This window comes from Oncorhynchus gorbuscha, unplaced genomic scaffold (genome assembly GCF_021184085.1).
Source record: "Oncorhynchus gorbuscha isolate QuinsamMale2020 ecotype Even-year unplaced genomic scaffold, OgorEven_v1.0 Un_scaffold_835, whole genome shotgun sequence".
NCBI lineage: Eukaryota > Metazoa > Chordata > Actinopteri > Salmoniformes > Salmonidae > Oncorhynchus > Oncorhynchus gorbuscha.
In genome coordinates this window covers 258,136-279,125 of record NW_025745831.1, presented here as the reverse complement: position 1 = coordinate 279,125, position 20,990 = coordinate 258,136, and the positions used below count along the sequence as shown (strand labels likewise).

The window sequence follows — 20,990 nt, the reverse complement described above, 5'->3', positions numbered from 1 at the left end:
GCCTGTGACAGGCTTTGTAGCGTCAGGCGACCTCTCCTGACAATGTCTAACTTTTCTTGAAAAGTTTGTCTTGAGAATGGCGTTATAATTATATCCTCGACCAAATCCATATCTTCTCCTCCTTCCGCCATTGTGGGTTGAAAAAACAGCTTAGTAGTACGCAAATTAATTTGTTTATCAAATTCAGTTTCCTAGTTCTGAGGTTCTGCATAGACCTGCCCATATAGGACCTGCCTCTCAATATTGGTAATCCAATCAAAAGATGTGCACGCACTACGCCAGCCTGCTAGCTGGCTCCTGTGTAACATTGAAGCCAGCTAGCAGGCGTACAATAGCCAACTCTAAAGCTGATTGGTTGACACTAAATTTTAATTTCCATTCACTTTAAGCTCCAAGCGCCCGCACTGTTGATTCTGAAGGCCTGAGGGCAGATTTTAGACCCCTGGCAACACGATGGCTGAATATGATTGGATAAAAGATCTAACATAAAGACCAGCCCTCCAAATCTCAACCTGGGGCTGGAAGCAGTACAACCAAGAGGGAAGCTATGAAATGAAGAGTATAACTCTTACTCTGGGGAATAATTTAATACATATTTGTGGGAAAATATATATATATTTATTATATTCAGATGATGTTTAGGCCAGCAGAGAAGGCCCTGACGGCCCACCACTGCTAAATCAAATCAAATCAAATCAAATTTATTTATATAGCCCTTCGTACATCAGCTGATATCTCAAAGTGCTGTACAGAAACCCAGCCTAAAACCCCAAACAGCAAACAATGCAGGTGTAAAAGCACGGTGGCTAGGAAAAACTCCCTAGAAAGGCCAAAACCTAGGAAGAAACCTAGAGAGGAACCGGGCTATGTGGGGTGGCCAGTCCTCTTCTGGCTGTGCCGGGTAGAGATTATAACAGAACATGACCAAGATGTTCAAATGTTCATAAATGACCAGCATGGTCAAATAATAATAAGGCAGAACAGTTGAAACTGGAGCAGCAGCACAGTCAGGTGGACTGGGGACAGCAAGGAGCCATCATGTCAGGTAGTCCTGGGGCACGGTCCTAGGGCTCAGGTCCTCCGAGAGAGAGAAAGAAAGAGAGAATTAGAGAGAGCATATGTGGGGTGGCCAGTCCTCTTCTGGCTGTGCCGGGTGGAGATTATAACAGAACGTGGCCAAGATGTTCAAATGTTCATAAATGACCAGCATGGTTGAATAATAGTTAAATTGTATTTACTTCGCCACCATGGCCTTTTTTTGCCTTTACCTCCCTTATCTCACCTCATCTGCTCACATTGTATTTAGACTTTGTTTTCTACTGTATTATTGACTGTATGTTTGTTTTACTCCATGTGTAACTCTGTGTTGTTGTATGTGTCGAACTGCTTTGCTTTATCTTGGCCAGGTCGCAATCGTAAATGAGAACTTGTTCTCAACTTGCCTACCTGGTTAAATAAAGGTGAAATAAATAAATAAATAAAAAGAGTGAATTGCATACTTACGAGCCCCTAAACAACAATGCAGTACAAATAAGAATAAGAACATAAAAGTAACATGACATTAAAGAGCAGCAGTAAAATAACAATAGCGAGACTATATACAGGGGGGTACCGGTACAAAGTCAATGTGCGTAGGTAGTTTTATTAAAGTGACTATGCATAGATGATAACAACAGAGAGTAGCAGGTGTAAAAGAGGGAGGGCGACGCAAATAGTCTGGGTAGCCATTTGATTTGATGTTCAGGAGTCTTATGGCTTGGGGGTAGAAGCTGTTTAGATGTCTCTTGGACCTAGACTTGGCGCTCCGATACTGCTTGCCGTGCGTTAGCAGAGACAAGCCCTATGACTAGGGTGGCTGGGGTCTTTGACAATTTTTAGGGCCTTCCTCTGATGCCGCCTGGTATAGAGGTCCTGGATGGCAGGAAGCTTTGCCCTCGTGATGTACTGGGCCGTACGCACTACCCTCTGTCGTGCCTTGTGGGCGGAGGCCGAGCAGTTGCCATACCAGGCAGTGATGCAAACAGTCAGGATGCTCTCGATGGTGCAGCTGTTGAACCTTTTGAGGATCTGAGAACTCATTTCTTATGTCCAACAATAAACATTTGTGAACCCTGATCTACACCATGAGCTACACCTGCTGTGATTATAGTTGCTGTTGACTTTTTATGATATAGCCAATTTGTATAGCCAACTTTGTGGCTGTGGTAACTAGTGGAAACCATCATTACTTTAGAGCCGGACACAGTGTTGCAGTTATTTCGGTACCCGTAGTGGTGTCTCCTTTTGACGTTATATGGGTAAAAAGTTGTTTTATAATCTATTAACACACTCACAAACTGTACCAAGCAGCTATCTGAGGTTTTGACAGTTCTTTATTTCCCTTTTATAAGGCTGCTGGGTCTCCCCATAGTGGATATACATATACTGTATGTACAGGAGACTGCTATACTGGAGTTACACTGAGAGATAGGGCTGGGAGAGGGTCCACATTACACATTAGACTTCAAGAAACAACACTGATGGAGCCTCATCTCCAGGGAGCAGAATTTAGCAGAGAGAATGAGAGGGATGCGGGTAACAGCACAAGAGAATGGGGGCGGGGGGGGTTGCAGCCCGATGGCCTTGAGGGAGGCTGGATAACTTAACACTACAAAATAACATACAGTTTTCACGCACAGTGCATCTTTAAATAGGTTACGTGGAGAACCGCCTACCATAAATATCTGTATTTTCGGGAACCAACATATATAAAAATAATAAAATAAAATAAATAATTGTTCAGTCTTAAATTTTTCTTTTTTATATTCCATTTTCTGTCTTTTATTCCCCCCTTTTGCGATTTGTTCCTTCCTTCCGTCTGCCTCTGAGGAGACGGAAATGAGAAAAAACTAATCCAATCAAAAATAGCACGATACGAATTAGTAAAAAACGAATGAATGGAACACAACAGTCAAATCATCACGAAAAGAACACAGACACACTGAACAGAACAGCAAGACCACAGTACTTTTTTTTAGCATCCTTATCACTGTTATGATCCTCATCTCCATCATCATCCTCCTCCTCAGGTACTGGCGCGAGGCAGATGAATTTTCCTCCCTGCGGCTCCGTTGATCTTGGAAGCATCCAGCTAGCCCAGCTCCATGGCATAGAGTTGGAAAGGGGGCTCACTGCCCATCTTTGCCATTATCACTTCTGTGACAGTGTGCTCTCTCCAACTCTATGCTCCCTGGTCATTACTGATTTCTCGGAATAACTTCACAGTGTGGTAGTAGTAGGACTAGGAGGTGGGTAGGATGGGGTGACAGGGAAAGCCAGGGGGTATCATCATATCGCAACTGGAACAGGGAATCATCATATCATAATAACCATGTACAGCAACGATTAGAAAACAACTAGAAATCCGAAAGTTCATTAAAAGCCAACAAAATGGTTGCCTTTGTTGCGCCGTCACGTCTCCTTCTTTCCCATCATATGGGGGTGGAGAAGGCTTCTGACTGGCTACAGCATACACTGATGGGATGGGCCCATGTCTGGCAGAGTGGGGATTGGAAGGTTGGAGAGGGAGGGAGTGTGACTGGAATCCATTTGCTGGTGGGTGGGACTCAACAGGGTGATATGGAGAAAGGAATGTGGTTGGTTGGTAGGTCAAATGTGTGATTGGCAGGTCATAGGATGAATCCTCTTCTCAGAGGTTAGGCACGATGTTGTAGCAGTGCCCGCCTCTTCCGGCTGTAGTAGTGGCGTAGGCCGATCTGTCTGGCAAAGTTCATCATATAGTTTTGTTTACGAGTGCTGTGGGGAGTCAAAGACAGTGAGAGAGGAGAGAGAGAGTGGGAAGAAGAGAGGAAGAGAGGAGGGAGACCATTAGTGACCAGGAAGTGGTATTAACAGTATCCACACACTCACTCATGCAGACACACTCTTTCATGTACACACACTCTCATATGCAAGCTCACACACTTCTAGATCCATGCTGGCATTTTCAATTGGGTTTCACACATAACCTCTAACACTCAAAAAACGATATTCTATTTAGCGAAAGGTGGACTGTTTTTTTAAGATGTGCATTACTTACTGAATATTGAAATGTGTATGTGACCATCATCTAATAGATGAACAATATTGTATGTATTGATATGTTCTCAATGGCAGTATCATAAGCAGACAGGTCAACAGGACAAGACGACATTGAACAACACAAAACTAGAGGACACAAGACTAGCTAGAGAGCTATACAGACACGGTCACAGACATTAGCTACAGATGTGGTCGAGATTCTGGGGTTTTCTAACTCTGACCACGGTTCTAAGGATCTAAGTAAGGAGAGTGTTTGAGGTCAGAGTTCGTAGAGTAACAGCCATCATATCACTTGGAAAAACAAATCAAGGTAATAAAGGTGCAGGGGATTGAGGGAGGGAGGAGATCCATTGAAAGAAAAGGTAATCAGACATAAAAAGAAGCTGTGATTGAAGATCGCACTTCTTGCTTAGCCTGTCATTTCATCTTCTGTCCAGCGGGAGGTGCCAGAAAGCCTGGAGTGCATCCAGTGGCCTCTGGGGGGGGGGGTCGGGAGGTGTGTGGTGGAGGGGTGTGGTTGAAGGTCGGAAGGTGGCAGAAACGGGGATGGGGTGAGGGTGTGTTGGGGTGCTTTGCTAACTAAAATGGGATGTCTGACTGGCCGCTTCTGTTTTCTCTCTTTTTATCTTGTTAACAAAAGCGAGGGACAGTATGGCGGGAGCTCCAAACTCAGAGAAGGTTGTGGTTCATGGACCGGCAGCCATGGAGGTGGGGGGGGAGCTTTGCAACTGTGGATTTAAAAAGCCATGCAAGGACTTCGATGGAAGAGGTTACTCTGATGATAATGATGGGGGCTGATGAGTTTTAGGTCTTTAGTGGTGCCTGACGATCTGAAGTTATGCCATTATGCTCTATATTCTAGTGCGTGTTGGGTTTAATTAATATAATGATGTTAGATGTTCAGGTTAGAATGAAGAGGTAAGTGTGTTACCCATATTACAGTGCCTGAACTGTGTAACTTGTGTGTGGCAGTGTCATCCTCACAGTGTGCTACGTGTCTAGGATCTGCACACATGTAACCACATTAAACAAAAGCCATACTTAAAACACAACGGCTGCAAGAGCGCAGACATTGATATAGTGATGCATTATATCACACAAATACACATAAACATGAAGCAGACCAATTGAGGTCTTCAGAAAAGCTAAATATTTTACATTTTGAGACCTGCTTCCTCAAATTATTTATCGGTATTGTCTGAACTGTAGCTCTGTCTGTGTGTCATGGATGGGACTCGAAAGAGCCTGAACCTGGGTTATGATAGTGAGTGTGCCTCTATGGAGGTGGGGTGGGGGATTAAGGTGAAGGAGATGCTGACAGAAAAGAGGGTCAGGGGTGTAGCTGAAAGGTGAGGGGGTATCACAGGAGGGGAGAGGTGGAAGACTTACCTGACTCTACAGCAATGCCACAGGGAGCAGAAGACAGGAGAGAGCAGAGGTTAGAGCGCGAGAGGGGAGGAGGGGGTGGAGGGGGGTGCTGCAGGCTCGCAGAAAGGTCTGGGGGGGCAGGGACCCCGGCCGCCTGGGGAGGCGAAGGGGGCCAGGGAGGAGGGAGAGAGAGGGGTGGGTAGAGAAAGAAAGAGGGAGCAGGAAGTATGCAGAGAGAGGTAGAGCAAGAGAGAAAAGAAGGAATAGGGGAGTGAGAAAGAAGCAAAAGAGACCAAGGATGTAGAGAGAAAGAGAGAGCGATAGATAGACAATAACAGATGGAAATGGAGGAGTGAAAGAGAGGACCAATCCGTCCATTATGCACCAGAGAGAACGAGAGAGGGAGTAATAGGAAAAAAAGGGATATTGGAAGGAAGAGGAAGGAGGAGATGGAGCCATGATAAGACATGAGGTAGCAGAAAAGCATAAGCGCAGGCAGAGGAAGAAGCGTTGGAAGGGGAGGAGGTAGAGGAGGAGGAAATGGAGGAGTATGGTCACACATGTTCGTGATTGTGAGGCCAGGGAGGAGAGGCACGGGATGACGAAAGAAACAATTGAAAAGGAGGAGAGGAGTGTGAGGGGTGGTGGTGGGAGACAGAGAGACAGAAATAAAAGAGAGAAGTGTGAGGATCGCGTACAGTTATTCTGTTCAGCAGACACTGTTGTTGAATGTTGAAAACCAGCCATGGGAGTGGGAAAGTAGGAGTGCAGGTCAAGGCCAAGCGAAACCAGAGACAGCTCATGTAAGGACTGTGTGTACATACTGTATGTGTGTGCTTTGCCATGACGCAAGACAGATATCATATAAACTTAAACAGTGAATATTTGTACTATATTGGGTATTTGTTGTTTTCCAACTCACGACACCAGCACTGACAGGACCAACTTAGTGAACAACATTGTGGGCATCAAGCCTATACATACACATTCTGTCACTTATGTGAAACATTTGCAATGTATTGGCCACTTAATGACATTCAATAGCATCTTATGCAGCCTGGTCTCATAGACTAGACGTAACATAGCAAAAGCAAATTCGACACTCAATGCGTTACGATTGTTATGGTTTCGTGAGACAGAATGGCAAAAATGGCAAAAACTAACGTGGGGTGGTTGGTCAGGGTGGATGGGTAGCCATATAACACGAACGTCTTGCAACCCAAAGGTTGCATGTTCAAATCTCATCATGGACTATTTTAGCTAATTAGCAACTACTTACTACATTTGAGCTACTTAGCATGTTAGCTAACCCTTCCGCTAACCCTAACCTTCACATTTTAACCTAACTCCCAACCTTAACACTAACCTTAATGCCTAGACTTAGCGTTAGACACCTAACCACCTAGCTAACGTTAGCCACAAAAAATGGGAATTCATAACATATCATACATTTAGCAAATTCGTAACATATTGTACAAATTGTAATGTACAGTGGGGCAAAATAGTATTTAGTCAGCCACCAATTGTGCAAGTTCTCCCACTTAAAAATATGAGAGAGTCCTGTAATTCTCATCATAGGTACACTTCAACTATGACAGACAAAATGAGAAGAAAAAAAATCCAGAAAATCACATTGTATGATTTTTTATGAATTTATTTGCAAATTATGGTGGAAAATAAGTATTTGGTCACCTACAAACAAGCAAGATTTCTGGCTCTCACAGACCTGTAACTTCTTCTTTATGAGGCTCCTCTGTCCTCCACTCGTTACCTGTATTAATGGCACCTGTTTGAACTTGTTATCAGTATAAAAGGCACCTGTCCACAATCTCAAACAGTCACACTCCAAACTCCACAATGGCCAAGACCAAAGAGCTGTCAAAGGACACCAGAAACAAAATTGTAGACCTGCACCAGGCTGGGAAGACTGAATCTGCAATAGGTAAGCAGCTTGGTTTGAAGAAATCAACTGTGGGAGCAATTATTAGGAATTGGAAGACATACAAGACCACTGATAATCTCCCTCTATCTGGGGCTCCATGCAAGATCTCCCTCCGTGGGGTCAATATGATCACAAGAACGGTGAGCAAAAATCCCAGAACCATACGGGGGGACCTAGTGAATGACCTGCAGAGAGCTGGGACCAAATTAACAAAGCCTACCATCAGCAAGGGCATTGAAGATGAAACGTGGCTGGGTCTTTCAGCATGACAATGATCCCAAACACACCAGCCGGGCAACAAAGGAGTGGCTTCGTAAGAAGCATTTCAAGGTCCTGGAGTGACCTAGCCAGTCTACAGATCTCAACCCCATAGAAAATCTGTGGAGGGAGTTGAAAGTCGGTGTTGCCCAACAACAGCCCCACAACATCACTGCTCTAGAGGAGATCTGCATGGAGGAATGGGCCAAAATACCAGCAACAGTGTGTGAAAACCTTGTGAAGACTTACAGAAAATAGTTGACCTTTGTCATTGCGAACAAAGCGTATATAATAAAGTATGGAGATAAACTTTTGTTATTGACCAAATACTTATTTTCCACCATAATTCGCAAATAAATTCATAAAAAATCCTACAATGTGATTTTCTGGATTTTTTTTCTCATTTTGTCTGTCATAGTGTCAGGACCCGGTTACAAACCCGGGTCTCCGGAGTGAGAAACAGTCACTTAACCAACTGAGCCACGAATAGTCGGCAGAACCCAGAAGATGAGGCAGACACAGCAGTACTTGAGACGGTGTATTTAATGAAGTAAAAAGTGAAGTTCTTCAGGAAAACATGTAACTCCACAACTTCACAAGGAATTCCACAAGAACAAAGGTAATCCTCCAAGACAAAAAGGTAAATCCACAAGGTGGAAGGTATAGCACAAAAAGCCTCAAAAGATACTCAAAAACAAACAAACAAGAACAAAAAACAGAATTCCACAAGAGAGTCCACCGGGATCAACAAGAGTTCACAGAGTACTAGGGCTGGGTGCTAACATACAAACACAGAGCAAAGAACAGAGGAAAACAAAGGGTTTAAATACAATCAGGGGAAATGAGGCACAGGTGCAAATAATAATGGGGATCAAGGAAAAACAAAAGGTCAAAAGGCACAATGGGGGCATCTAGTGACCAAAAACCGGAACAACCCTGGCCAAATCCTGACAGAATCCCCCCCCTAGGAACGGCTCCTGGACCGCTGCACCCGGCGGGAATCCAGTATCCGATGGACGGTATAAGCCGGCTGGCCTCCAATGACACGAGGCGGAGGGGGAGGTCTGTCTGCCGGGACAAGGGGAGAAAGAACAACAGGTTTTAATAAGGAAATGTGAAACGTGGCATTAATCTTAAGGATATCTGGGTAAGTGTAGGCGATAAGAAACTGGGTTAACTCTCCTGGCAACCTTAAAGGGACCGATGTATTTTTGGGACAGCTTGCGAGACTCCACTCGTAGTGGTAAGTCTCTTGTGGAGAGCCAGACTCTCTGGCCGGGGCGCAGGGTAGGCCCGGGACGGCGACGTCTGTTGGCTTGTTGTTGGTACTTCTGTGAGGAACGCAGAAGATTAAGACGGGTCTTCCTCCACATAAGCCGACAGCGTCTGAAGAACTTCAAGGCTGAAGGCACTCTGACTTCTGCCTCCTGGTCCGGGAACAATGGAGGGGCATAGCCAAACTGACACTCGTGCGGGGACATACCAGTGGAGGAGGAGCGCAAGGTGTTGTGCGCGTATTCGGCCCAAACAATGAAGGACGACCATGTGGACGGGTTGTTACGAGTCATACATCGGAGGGTGGTTTCCAGCTCTTGATTCATCCTCTCTGTTTTGCCGTTGGACTCCGGATGGTACCCTGAAGATAGACTGGCAGAAGCCCCCATGAGTTGGCAGAAGGCCTTCCAAAACCTAGAGGCGAACTGGGGACCTCTGTCAGAAACCATATCTTGAGGAATGCCGAAGACTCGGAACACATGATTAATTACCAACTCAGCCGTTTCCTTGGCAGAAGGTAACTTAGTCAGAGGGACGAACCTGGCCGCCTTTGAAAACCTGTCGATTATGACTAGGATAGTAGTATTGCCATGGGATGGAGGAAGGCCAGTAATAAAGTCCAACGAGATATGGGACCAGGGTCTGTGGGGAACAGGTAAAGAGTGAAGGAGTCCTTGCGGGCGGAGGTGAGAAGATTTGCCCTGGCAGCACAGGGGGCAGGCATTGACGAAAGTGGCAACGTCTTCTCTTATGGTAGGCCACCAGAACTTACGCTGGATGAACTCCAAGGTGCGACCTACGCCCGGGTGACAGGTGAGGCGAGAGGAGTGCCCCCACAGAAGGACCTGAGTCCTCACTGCCTTGGGGGACAAACAACCGATTGGCAGGACCTCCTTTCGGGTCCGGTTCAATAGCTTGAGCTCGTCTCACGGTATCCTCAACTTGCCACGAGATCGGAGCCACGATCTTAGCAGCAGGAAGGACAGGCATGTCCGTGTCATCTCGAATGGCAGGGCATCCGGTTTGAGATTCTTCGACCCGGGCCGATAGGTGAGGATAAACTGGAATCGATTGAAGAAAAGAGACCATCTAGCTTGTCTAGAGTTCAACCGCTTCGCCTGCTGGATATACTCCAGATTTTTGTGGTCCGTAAGCACTTGAAACGGGTGAGAAGCCCCCTCGAGCCAGTGTCTCCATTCCTTCAATGCCATCTTAACCGCTAGGAGTTCGCGATCCCCCACATCATAGTTCCTCTCAGCCGGGGTAAGCCGGTGTGAGAAGAAAGCGCACGGATGAAGCTTCTTGTCTTCACCCCTCTGAGACAGGACAGCTCCAACACCAACCTCTGAGGCATCTACCTCCACCACAAACGGTTCATCCGTAGTCGGTAGTATCAGGATGGGAGCAGAGAGGACGCGCTGCTTGAGTCCTTGGGAGGCCGTCTCAGCTTCTCTTCCCCACAAAAACCTTGCATTGAAACCCTTGGTTAAAGCTGAGAGAGTGGCTGCCACCAAGCTGAAGTTCTTGATGAACTTGCGGTAAAAGTTTGTGAAGCCCAGGAAATGCTGAACTTCCTTAACGGATTTGGGGGTGGGCCAATCCGCTACCGCCCCTACCTTCCTGGGGTCCATTTGGACTCGACCGGGTTCCACTACAAATCCCAGGAATTGTACTCGGGATGAATGGAATTCACATTTTTCCGGCTTAACGTACAGATGGCTGTCTAGGAGGCATTTGAGTACTTGTCTGACATGCTTTGTGTGTTCTTGAAGAGAGCTCGAACAGATGAGGATGTCATCCAAGTAAACGAACACAAATATGTTAAGCATATCCCTAAGCACATCGTTTATGAGCGCTTGGAACACCGCTGGGGCGTTGGTCAGGCCGAAGGGCATCACCAAGTATCCATAGTGACCAGTAGGCGCGTTGAAAGCGGTCTTCCACTCGTCACCAGGCTCTGTGTTTCTGTCAGGACCCGGTTACGAACCCGGGTCTCCGGAGTGAGAAACAGTCACTTAACCAACTGAGCCACGAATAGTCGGCAGAACCCAGAAGATGAGGCAGACACAGCAGTACTTGAGACGGTGTATTTAATGAAGTAAAAAGTGAAGTTCTTCAGGAAAACATGTAACTCCACAACCTCACAAGGAATTCCACAAGAACAAAGGTAATCCTCCATGACAAAAAGGTAAATCCACAAGGTGGAAGGTATAGCACAAAAAGGCTCAAAAGATACTCAAAAACAAACAAGAACAAAAAACAGAATTCCACAAGAGAGTCCACCGGGATCAACAAGAGTTCACAGAGTACTAGGGCTGGGTGCTAACATAGAGCAAAGAACAGAGGAAAACAAAAGGTTTAAATACAATCAGGGGAAACGAGGCACAGGTGCAAATAATAATGGGGATCAAGGGAAAACAAAAGGTCAAAAGGCACAATGGGGGCATCTAGTGACCAAAAACCAGAACAACCCTGGCCAAATCCTGACACATAGTTGAAGTGTAACTATGATGTAAATTACAGGCCTCTCTTATCTTTTTAAGTGGGAGAACTTGCACAATTGATGGCTGACTAAATACTTTTTTGCCTCACTGTATAATGCTTGCTTGAATTGCAATTCCTAGCATTTCATATGAATTACACGAGTGTACAAAAAATTAGGAACACGACAGACTGGCAGATTGAGCCTAAAAACGGGGCGGTTTTGAGAACAGCCTGGGGGATTGTTTGGGGAATGAGGAACCAGGGGTTACTAGGATGGTTGGAGATACTCACAGAACTACTTCCACATGGTCCAGCGCCCACTGGTCATGTCCCACACCGTCGTGACGCGGCTGCCACCACCGCAGCTCCACCCCTTTAGCTCTCGCCTCTCTGTGAAAGTTAGAGGTCAGATATTAAGAATGGGTGTGGGTCTTTCTCAATTATTATTTCCTTGATCACTCATGTCCTCTCTACCTAGCTTAAAACAAATGTTCCCAAATGTTCCCACAACTGAACGTTCGCTTAAGCGTTATTGGGTAATATCTAACGTTTTCATAGGAATGTTTCAGTGATGTGGAGTAACTGTTTCCAAGAGAACTAACCCTTAATGTCAAACAGAGCTTACCCAGAACGTGGTTACCATGTTCTCAGAATATTCAATAGTAATGTTCTAGACACGTTATGGGAACTTTGCAAGAACATTTCTGTGTCCAGTTTTCCTTTTTCATCATTATACAGCGCATTAGGAAAGTATTCAGACTCCTTCCCTTTTTCCACATTTTGTTACGTTACAGCCTTATTCTAAATTTGATTCAATTAAATGTTTTCCTCATCAATCTTCAGTGACTAGTCAGGATCGAGAGACCTGCAGAGAAGGATCTGCAGAGAAGAATGGGAGAGATATTGTGTTAGCTAATCCAAGTTTATCAGTCTCAATGTCAACAGTGAAGAGGCGACTATGGGGTGCTGGCCTTCGAGGCAGAGTTGCAAAGAAAAAGCCATATCTCAGACTGGCCAATAATAAGAAAATATTAAGATGGGCAAAAGAACACAGACACTGGACAGAGGAAATCTGCCTAGAAGGTCAGCATCCCGGACTTGCCTCTTCACTGTTGACGTTGAGACGGGTGTTTTGCGGATACTATTTAATGAAGCTGCCAGTTGAAGATTTGTGAGGCGTCTGTTTCTCAAACTAGACACTAATGTACTTGTCTTCTTGCTTAGTTGTGCACCAGGGTCTCCCACTCCTCTTTCTATTCTGGTTAGAGACAGTTTGTACTGTTCTGTGACGGAAGTAGTACACAGTGTTGTTCGAGATCTTCAGTTTCTTGGCAATTTCTCGGATGGATTAGCCTTCATTTCTCAGAACAAGAATAGACTGACGAGTTTCAGAATAAAGTTGGTTGTTTCTGGCAATTATTAGCCTATAATGTGCCGTTCTGTAAAGGGAGTAGTACACAGCGGTGTACAAAATCTTCAGTTTCTTGGCAATTTCTCGCATGGAATAGCCTTAATTTCTCAGAACAAGTATAGACTGACGTGTTTCAGAAGAAAGGTCTTTGTTTCTGGCCATTTTGAGCCTGTAATCGAACCCACAAATGCTGATGCTCCAGATACTCCACTAGTCTAAAGACGGACAGTTGTATTGCTTCTTCAATCAGAACAACAGTTTTCAGCTGTGCTAACATAATTGCAAAAGGGTCTTCTAATGATCAATTAGCCTTTTAAAATTATTAACTTGGATTAGCTAACAACGTGCCATTGGAACACAGGAGTGATGGTTGCTGATAATGGGTCTATGGGTCTATAATATGCTGATAATGGGTCAATAGGTCTATAATACGTCTATGAATAAATAATTGTCTGTTTACAGCTACAAAAGTCATTTACAACATTAACAATGTCTACACTGTATTTCTGATCAATGAGATGTTATTTTAAATGGACAAAAAATGTGCTTTGTTAAAAGTACACAGAAGAAAAACAATTTTATGAATCATAGAGATTCAGGAGTAACATTAGAACAGGGTAAAATGCCTCAGCAACATTAGAGCACTATACAGAAAGTCCTTGCTGAAATGAGTAAATCAAATCAATGAGAGAGTAGTCAGATTAACTGATAACTGACAGACATGGTGGCATAGTAGAAATATTGGAATGCAGTGAACCAAGAGGTTGTGAGTTCAAATCACAAGTGAGGACATGATGAATAGTAATTACTGTATAATTACTGTGTGTTCCTAACTTTGCCAACAGAGAAAGAGCTGTGAATGGATCAGTGGTTCATTAATCAGAGCCAACAGTAACAAGGCATGACGTGCAATGAGAACATTTCTTTGGGACCATCAGGTGACTTCCTGACAACTGATACACTGAAACGTGTCTAGAACATTAATAAATTGTACGTTTGATGGGACGTGGATAGAATTTTGTCCTAACCCTCAGAAAACTAGACACATTAATGTTCGTGAAACGTTCCAATGAAACGTGTCTAGAACATTAACATTGGATATATTGGGACAAGGACGTAAGGAATCACAGATGAACTGAGAAAGAGCTGTGTGTCAGTATAAATGTGTGTTTGGAACAATTTACATCTAAATGAAATAAACTTTTATTGAAAGGAAAAACTTCTCTGTATGTATAGGTTCACTCACAGTGGGATGTTGTAGGACACTCTCTGGGCCTTGATGAAGTCTTTGGGCTGGTGCTGGGCGATCACGTGCCAGCTAACTCCATTATTGACAGTGTACTGTAGCAGCACAGCTCTGTCCACTGTGTCAGGCTGGTCCAGGGCTGTGTTACAACTGTCTGTCTGGGACACACTACCTATCTGCAGGACGAACATGATCTTACTGTGGGTGGAGGAGGGGAGAGCGAGAGAGAAAAATTTGTAAGATTGCCTTGGTATTTTTGTCCTACCAAATCTAGGCTCCAAGTTTTCCATCTTAGTCCTGCTGTATATTGACCTCTCATTAGCCTTGGCTAGGATTAGTTAGGCTGGGCTAGGCTAGAATGAGCTAGAATAGGCTTCATGCCATAGGGGGCACGTGCCACCACAGATTTGTGCTGTATGTTTACAAAAAATCTGTAATACTACTAGCCACAGCAATTTTATTAAGTTGGCGTTAGCTAGTCCAGATAAGTTCCCAATCTCCCAACCTCATAGCCATCTACCAAGAAGACATTTCAGGCTATCAATCAAGAGTAGCTAGCTTGTCTAACTATCTTAGCCTCACGATGAAAAACGTGCCCAAAGTAAACTGCCTGCCAACCAGGCCCAGAAGCAAGGATATGCATATAATTGGCAGATTTGGATAGAAAACACTCTAAAGTTTCCAAAATTGTACAAATAATGTATGAGTATAACAGAACTGATATGGCAGGAGGAAAGCTGTAAAAAATCCATCCAGGAAGTGGATTTTTTAAATGTTTGTAGTTTTCTATTGAATGCCATTACAGTACCCATTAACTTAGGACTCAAATTGCACTTCCTATGGCTTCCACTAGATGTCAACAGTCTTTAAAACATGTTTCAGGCTTGTATTTTGAAAAATGAAGGAGTAGGACCACTTTGAATGAGTGGACACTGCAGTGTCTTTCTTGTTTTCCTTTTATATTGACTGAGCTATTGTCCGGTTGAAATGTTATTGATTATTATGACTAAAAACAACCTGAGGATTGATTATAAACATCATTTGACATGTTTCTACACACTTTACTGATATTTTTCGGATTTTTCGTCTGTCTGTAGTGACTGCCTTTGAGCCTGAACAAAACTGAGGTTTTTGGATATAAAGAGGTACTTTATTGAACAAAACAAACATTTATAGAGTAAATGGGAAAGTAAGAGATTACTTTTATCACTATTTCTGACTTATGTATCTCCTCTACTTGGCTGGTAACTGTTTGTAATGATTTGTCTGCTGTGCGCTGTTCTCAGATAATTGCATGGTATGCTTTCGCCGTAAAAACTTTTTGAAATCTGACACTGTGGTTGGATTAACAAGAAGTTCATCTTTAAACCAATGTATAACAGTGTATGTTTTATGAATTTTTATAATGAGTATTACTGTTTTTGAATTTGGCGCTCTGCAATTTCACTGCATGTTGGCCAGGTGGGACACACCTTGCGTCCCACACCCCCTAGAGAGGTTAAATGGCGTGCCTGCTGGCAAGGTTGGTAGACTTTAGAAAAGCAAGCAATAACTAAAAATAGAAAAAACTGTCAGCTGGATACAGCCAGTTCAAGAGGTGTGCCTAGATATGCAGAAAATTAGACATATTTTTTACATAGAATTAAGCATAATGATTTTGGCTCTAGATTGCAGGAAAAAGCTGATTCAGGTGTTTGAAAAATACTAAATTCTCCACCGCCTAGCCATCCTGATGTACTTTGTGCCCTCTTTTTTGGGCTGTATGACGCCTCTGTTCAGTACTTGTCTCATGTGAGGTCCAGAGGCTTGGTCTGCTCATTTTACAGCTATTGTACAGTATAATCTTCTACTGTATAATGAGCATCTCTCACTGTCCCTTTAGTAGTTGGCAAGACTAGGCTAGTACAGCACAGTACAATCCATTGTCCAACCCTACCTGGCTCGTGTCAGGTCGAGTGGCTTGGTGACAGCCTGCCTCATCTTACAGCCGTTGAAGTAGAGCGAGTCACCGTGGGCGTGGGGAGAAAGCTGACCACACCCACTTCCCACCCCGCCACCTTGGATGAGTTGCCAGCTCTCCTCTGACATGCTACCTGACTCAAAGTTATCCTTTATGGAGCTGGGTAGGTCACTGGCGGACAGGGAGCAGTCATCACCTGGGAGAGAGGAGGAGAGAAAGAAAGGGTGCTTTGTTTAGATTGTGGTGCTGCAGAGTTGGGGTCCATTAAAGAATATACAAATATATTTGATTGAAAAGCAATGAGAATTTGGAATTTCAGTTTAATTCCATAATTGACTGAATTGACCCCAACCGTGGCGCGCTACATTTTAGATGAGAGACACGTAGAATGTATGCACACATGACTGTACGTCGCTTTGGATAAAAGCGTCTGCTAAATGGCATATATTTATATTATATTAGACACTAGGAACACTCCCAACATTTGAATGCATAAAGAATCAAGTTGAACCAATATGAATGCTAGCTGTCAATTAAAGGGAACATTGTACTGGCCCCTACGGTTAGTGTTTGTGTGGTACTCAGTCAGACCCACCATGGTGTCCCTCGTCACAGATACAGACAACTCCGCTAGTACAGTAACCATGACCACTACACAGCCCTGGGCACGCCTCCCCAATGTACATGTGGTCCACCCCCCAGCCATGACGCTCGCCAACACCCTCCTTCTGGATCCAACGGAACTGCGTGGCACTGCAGGAGAAGGGTGAGAGTGAGAGAGAAAAAGAGTTATAGAGCTGTGACAAGAAAGAGCGGAACTGAGAGAGATACCCTTTACAGACAAAAATGTTCCTTATAGAAGCTCGTTGATAACAGCCTTGATCACCCTTCAGACAAATAAATAAAATGCTGGTTCAGAAGCTTCTCTTCTCTTTCAGAGAACTGCTCTGCTCCTGCATGGAATACTCACATTTAGTTACCCACAACAAACATCATTAGCCAGTTTGTTACCTTGCTAGCTTAGTGAGTGGCAAAAGGCTAATTTGCAAAAGCGGTCCTACCCTGAGGAGACGTGGTCAGGCAGCTGGACAGTGACTCTTGTCCAGGTAGAGCTGTTGACAGGACTGTAGATGGTAGATTCATGGAACATGAAGGGAGAGCAGCCCACGTTGTTCACAGAGGAGGGAAGACACTCTGATTGGACCAGCTGCCATGAGTCAGACCTGGAGAGAAGAGAGGGTGGAGAGGGAAGGAAGAAAGAGGATTGTAAACTGCTCTAATCCTTAAATGTTGGAGGGGTGCCCTCCACCAAGGGCTGTCTCCAGCTCTCGCCATAGGTTATGGATGTGAATCAGATCTGGCCACTCCAAAAGAGTCTAGCATCTCTTTATGAACCATTCCTGGGTGCTTTAAGATGCGGGTTTGGGTCGTTGTCCTGCTGGAAGATCCACAATGTTCAATGGAGACCCTGTTTCTGCAAACTGAGTTGAACTTCTGTAGCTCAGTTGGTAGAGCATGGCGCTTGTAACGCCAGGGTAGTGGGTTCGATACCCGGGACCACCCATACGTAGAATGTATGCACACATGACTGTAAGTCGCTTTGGATAAAAGCGTCTGCTAAATGGCATATATTATTATATTATAACATAGACTCAAAAACACCTGATAATCTGCTGACTTTATGATGCCTTGCACGTGTTCAAGGACTACAGTACCAGAATCAGCAAAGAAAGCAACCACGCAGCATTACAAAACCTCCCCCATCTTCGATTGTAGGGAGGCTATTCTTTTCATTGAATGCTTCATTTGGTCGTCAGTAAACACAGCGTTGATCTGTATTGCCAAATAACTCTAATTTTGTTAAATTGGTCCACATAAATGTTTTCCCAGGATTTAGGCTTGTTCAGTTGAGTTTGAGTAGTTCACGCTCACACACTTTTTCACTCATCATATGCTGCTGCTACTCTGTTCTTTATTTTACTCTTATTATTATTTATCCTGATGTCTAGTCACTTTACCCTGCCTTCATGTACATAGTGATTATGGAAAATATTCAGACCCCTTGACTCTTTCCACATTCTGTTACCTTACAGCATTATTCTAAAATGGATGACATTTATTTTTTCCCCGTCAATCAACACAATACCCAATAATCTCAAAGCAAAAACACGTTTTTAGATTTTTTTTTGCAAATGTATTAAAAACAACAACTGAAATAGTACATTTAAATAAGTATTCAGACCCTTTATTCAGTACTTTGTTAAGCACCTTTGGCAGTGATTACAGCACATTGATCTGGTGCTGGTACTCCCTTGTGTATAGCTACATTATTGTACAATTTATTTTACTCATTTTGTGTTTCTATTTTATTTTTAAACTATGTATTGTTTGGAAAGGCTCGTAAACATACATTTAACCATAAAGTCTACAACAGTTGTATTCGGTGCATATTACAAATACAATTTTACAAAAAAAAAAATATTTGATTTGAAAAACTGTAGCTCTGTTGAAGGTTGTGGGTCTGCATTCAGGACAACAACCCCAAACACTCATCAAAAGCACCCTGGAAGGGTTCAAGAAACTGGAGTTGCCAGTGAAGAGTCCAGATCTGAATCCCATCCATAACCTATGGCTAGAGCTGAAAACAGCAGTTGGTGAAGGGCACCCCTCCAACTTGGAAGGATTAGAGCAGATTCTGCACACAATAATTCTGTCCAAACCATGTCTTAATTTTCTAAATTAAAATTGTAAACTTAAATTTACAAAAATAAAATCCAATAACATGGTGTGGTGACAAATTAATAAAATGGAAGGGTGTCGATATACATGTCCCAGCACTGTAAATTAGCACATAGGAAGAAATCTCTCCTACCTGGCATCCTTTCTGTACTGCAGCAGGACAGAATGGTGGTCTTCACAGCTGTCTGCCTCACAGCCCACCACAATCTACATACAGTGTGACAGAGAGAGCCACAAGTAAGTTGTGGGGTTCCACAGGGATCGATTCTTGGACCTCTATGTTTGTAGATTATGATAATGATTTTAAATTGTCAAATGTAGCCATGTTGTGAATGCTAAGATGTATCACCTTGAACTGTAGGATGTATCCAGGCTGTACAATAAGCTCTCGGGTGGCTAGGATGTTGTGTGTTTTGTCCTGGTTCTTGTTGGGCCAGTAGAGGTGGAAGGATGGGTTGCCACAAAATCCAGCCGTACGCACCGCATTGGGATAAAAGTTCCAGCTCTCCTCGTGGGACACACCCTCTGGGAGAGAGAGCGAGAGAGGATCCAGAAGATTTCAGAATGTTATTCAAGAGAGACAAGGAGAATAGAATAGCAAGCTTAAGACACCTTCACAATCAACAACAGGACAAAACAGAGCCCAGATTCATCTTTAGACTTTCACCTCCCATTCCATGTCAGAGGTGTTTCAGCACAAACTATCTAACATCATCGAAGATGTCCAGCTGGGTGGAGGGATTGATGTTGCGTTTTGCTATCCTATATTACGTTATGCTATGCTGTGTTTACCGTCATCAAAGGTGTCGAGCAGGGTGGAGGGGTTGATGTCAGACCCTCCCACCAGGATGTTGTCTACAGCCCACTGAGCACGCTCCAGCCCAGGTGATGCCAGACCGGAGGAGACAGAGAAGGGCTGCCACCACCGCAGCCGCGTGGTGTTAGACAGCGCCCCCTCTGGTAAAACAATGTAATCACGCCTCACAGACACATACTTCAGATAGTCCATCTCATGAAGCAGGGTCCAGGACACACCTGGGGGAGGCATGAATTAAATCTCAGGGGGGACAAAATCCTCTATTATTCATCAGTGTACTAAAGATTACATCTACTACAAACTAAACTTTCCATCAGTTTACTACTGCTTAGTACAGTTTACCTCCGTCTTTGGAGTAGTCCAGCAGCACTCCCTCTTTGCGACAGGTTGGGCGATGGCACATGGTCATGTTGTCTTCACTTCCTATCCTGGCCCAGTACTCTACAAACCTGATCATCACAGTTCATACAGCCATTAACAGTGGAATACTTACGCCGGGACTCAAACAGATAAACAACCTGTGCACATCTGAAGCATTTCCAGCGATAGTGATCTCAGCGAACATATGGAAAAAATGATATATCTTATGAAAAGTTTGAGTGGTAGTAGGAACTGAAAGGAAATGTTATAACAAAATCATGTGTAGTTGACAGACTTTTGATCAGTAGAGGTACTAACTTGGCTCCTCTGAGGTCGAGGTCAGCGGTGACGGCCTGCCTGGCGTCTGCTCCTCCAAAGTACAAAGCGGTCCCCTCCACCAGAACCCCACAGTCAGTACAGGGACGACCCCCCTCCAACACCTGCCACTGAGGGCCCTGCGCCCCCTCCCAGTCAAAACGCTCCTTCAGAGATGTCTGGGGAAATAGAATAGAAACTTTATTGTCCATAGTATGGACATTTGTCTTCTGCCCTTTTCCCAACACCCCTGACACACACAAACGTTCCGAGCCACATAATCTGCCATGGTGCAGAATCCCTAGGGGGAGGGCAATGTAATTGCATTTTGAATTGCATTGTTTTTGCTATGTGTACAAAATAAATGGTCCTTCAAGCCGGATAGGGACACTTTGTATGTCATTGTATGAAATGTACTACATAAATAAAGATTGATTAACTGATTAATACCTTGAGTGCAGTGCTGGCGTAGCAGCTGGGTCCAGTGAAGCCTGGTTCACAGATACATCGCTGGTCTAGACAATCTCCATGTCCCCCACAATGGCTGTCACATGCTGGCCCAATGTAGAAGTTCTCCACAGCCCACTGGGTATCACTGTGTTGCTGGTAGAACCGGAAACGCACCGCCCTGCAGAACATTACACATAATGTAGGTTAAGAACTGATGTAGAAGTTCTCCACAGCCCAATGGGTATCAGAGTGCTGAACCAAAAAAAATGCACCGCCATAAACACC

The 20,990-nt window shown here is 44.1% G+C and overlaps 1 protein-coding gene across 1 annotated transcript in view; it reads right to left on the bottom strand.

Moving 5' to 3' along the window:
* Positions 1–2,360: 2,360 nt before the first annotated feature.
* LOC124020489 (reelin-like) overlaps positions 2,361–20,990 on the bottom strand; it is a 266,814-nt gene continuing 248,184 nt past the window's right edge. Inside the window, exons 56-68 of the mRNA XM_046335735.1 lie at positions 20,706–20,883; positions 20,259–20,434; positions 19,923–20,029; positions 19,556–19,798; positions 19,113–19,288; positions 18,897–18,970; positions 17,086–17,247; positions 16,620–16,777; positions 16,001–16,220; positions 14,065–14,262; positions 11,699–11,797; positions 5,470–5,475; positions 2,361–3,795 (exon numbers count right to left, since the gene is read on the bottom strand). Coding sequence (XP_046191691.1) covers positions 3,696–3,795; positions 5,470–5,475; positions 11,699–11,797; positions 14,065–14,262; positions 16,001–16,220; positions 16,620–16,777; positions 17,086–17,247; positions 18,897–18,970; positions 19,113–19,288; positions 19,556–19,798; positions 19,923–20,029; positions 20,259–20,434; positions 20,706–20,883 — 1,897 coding nt within the window. The 3' untranslated portion in view covers positions 2,361–3,695. The remainder of the gene's footprint in view (positions 3,796–5,469; positions 5,476–11,698; positions 11,798–14,064; positions 14,263–16,000; positions 16,221–16,619; positions 16,778–17,085; positions 17,248–18,896; positions 18,971–19,112; positions 19,289–19,555; positions 19,799–19,922; positions 20,030–20,258; positions 20,435–20,705; positions 20,884–20,990) is intronic.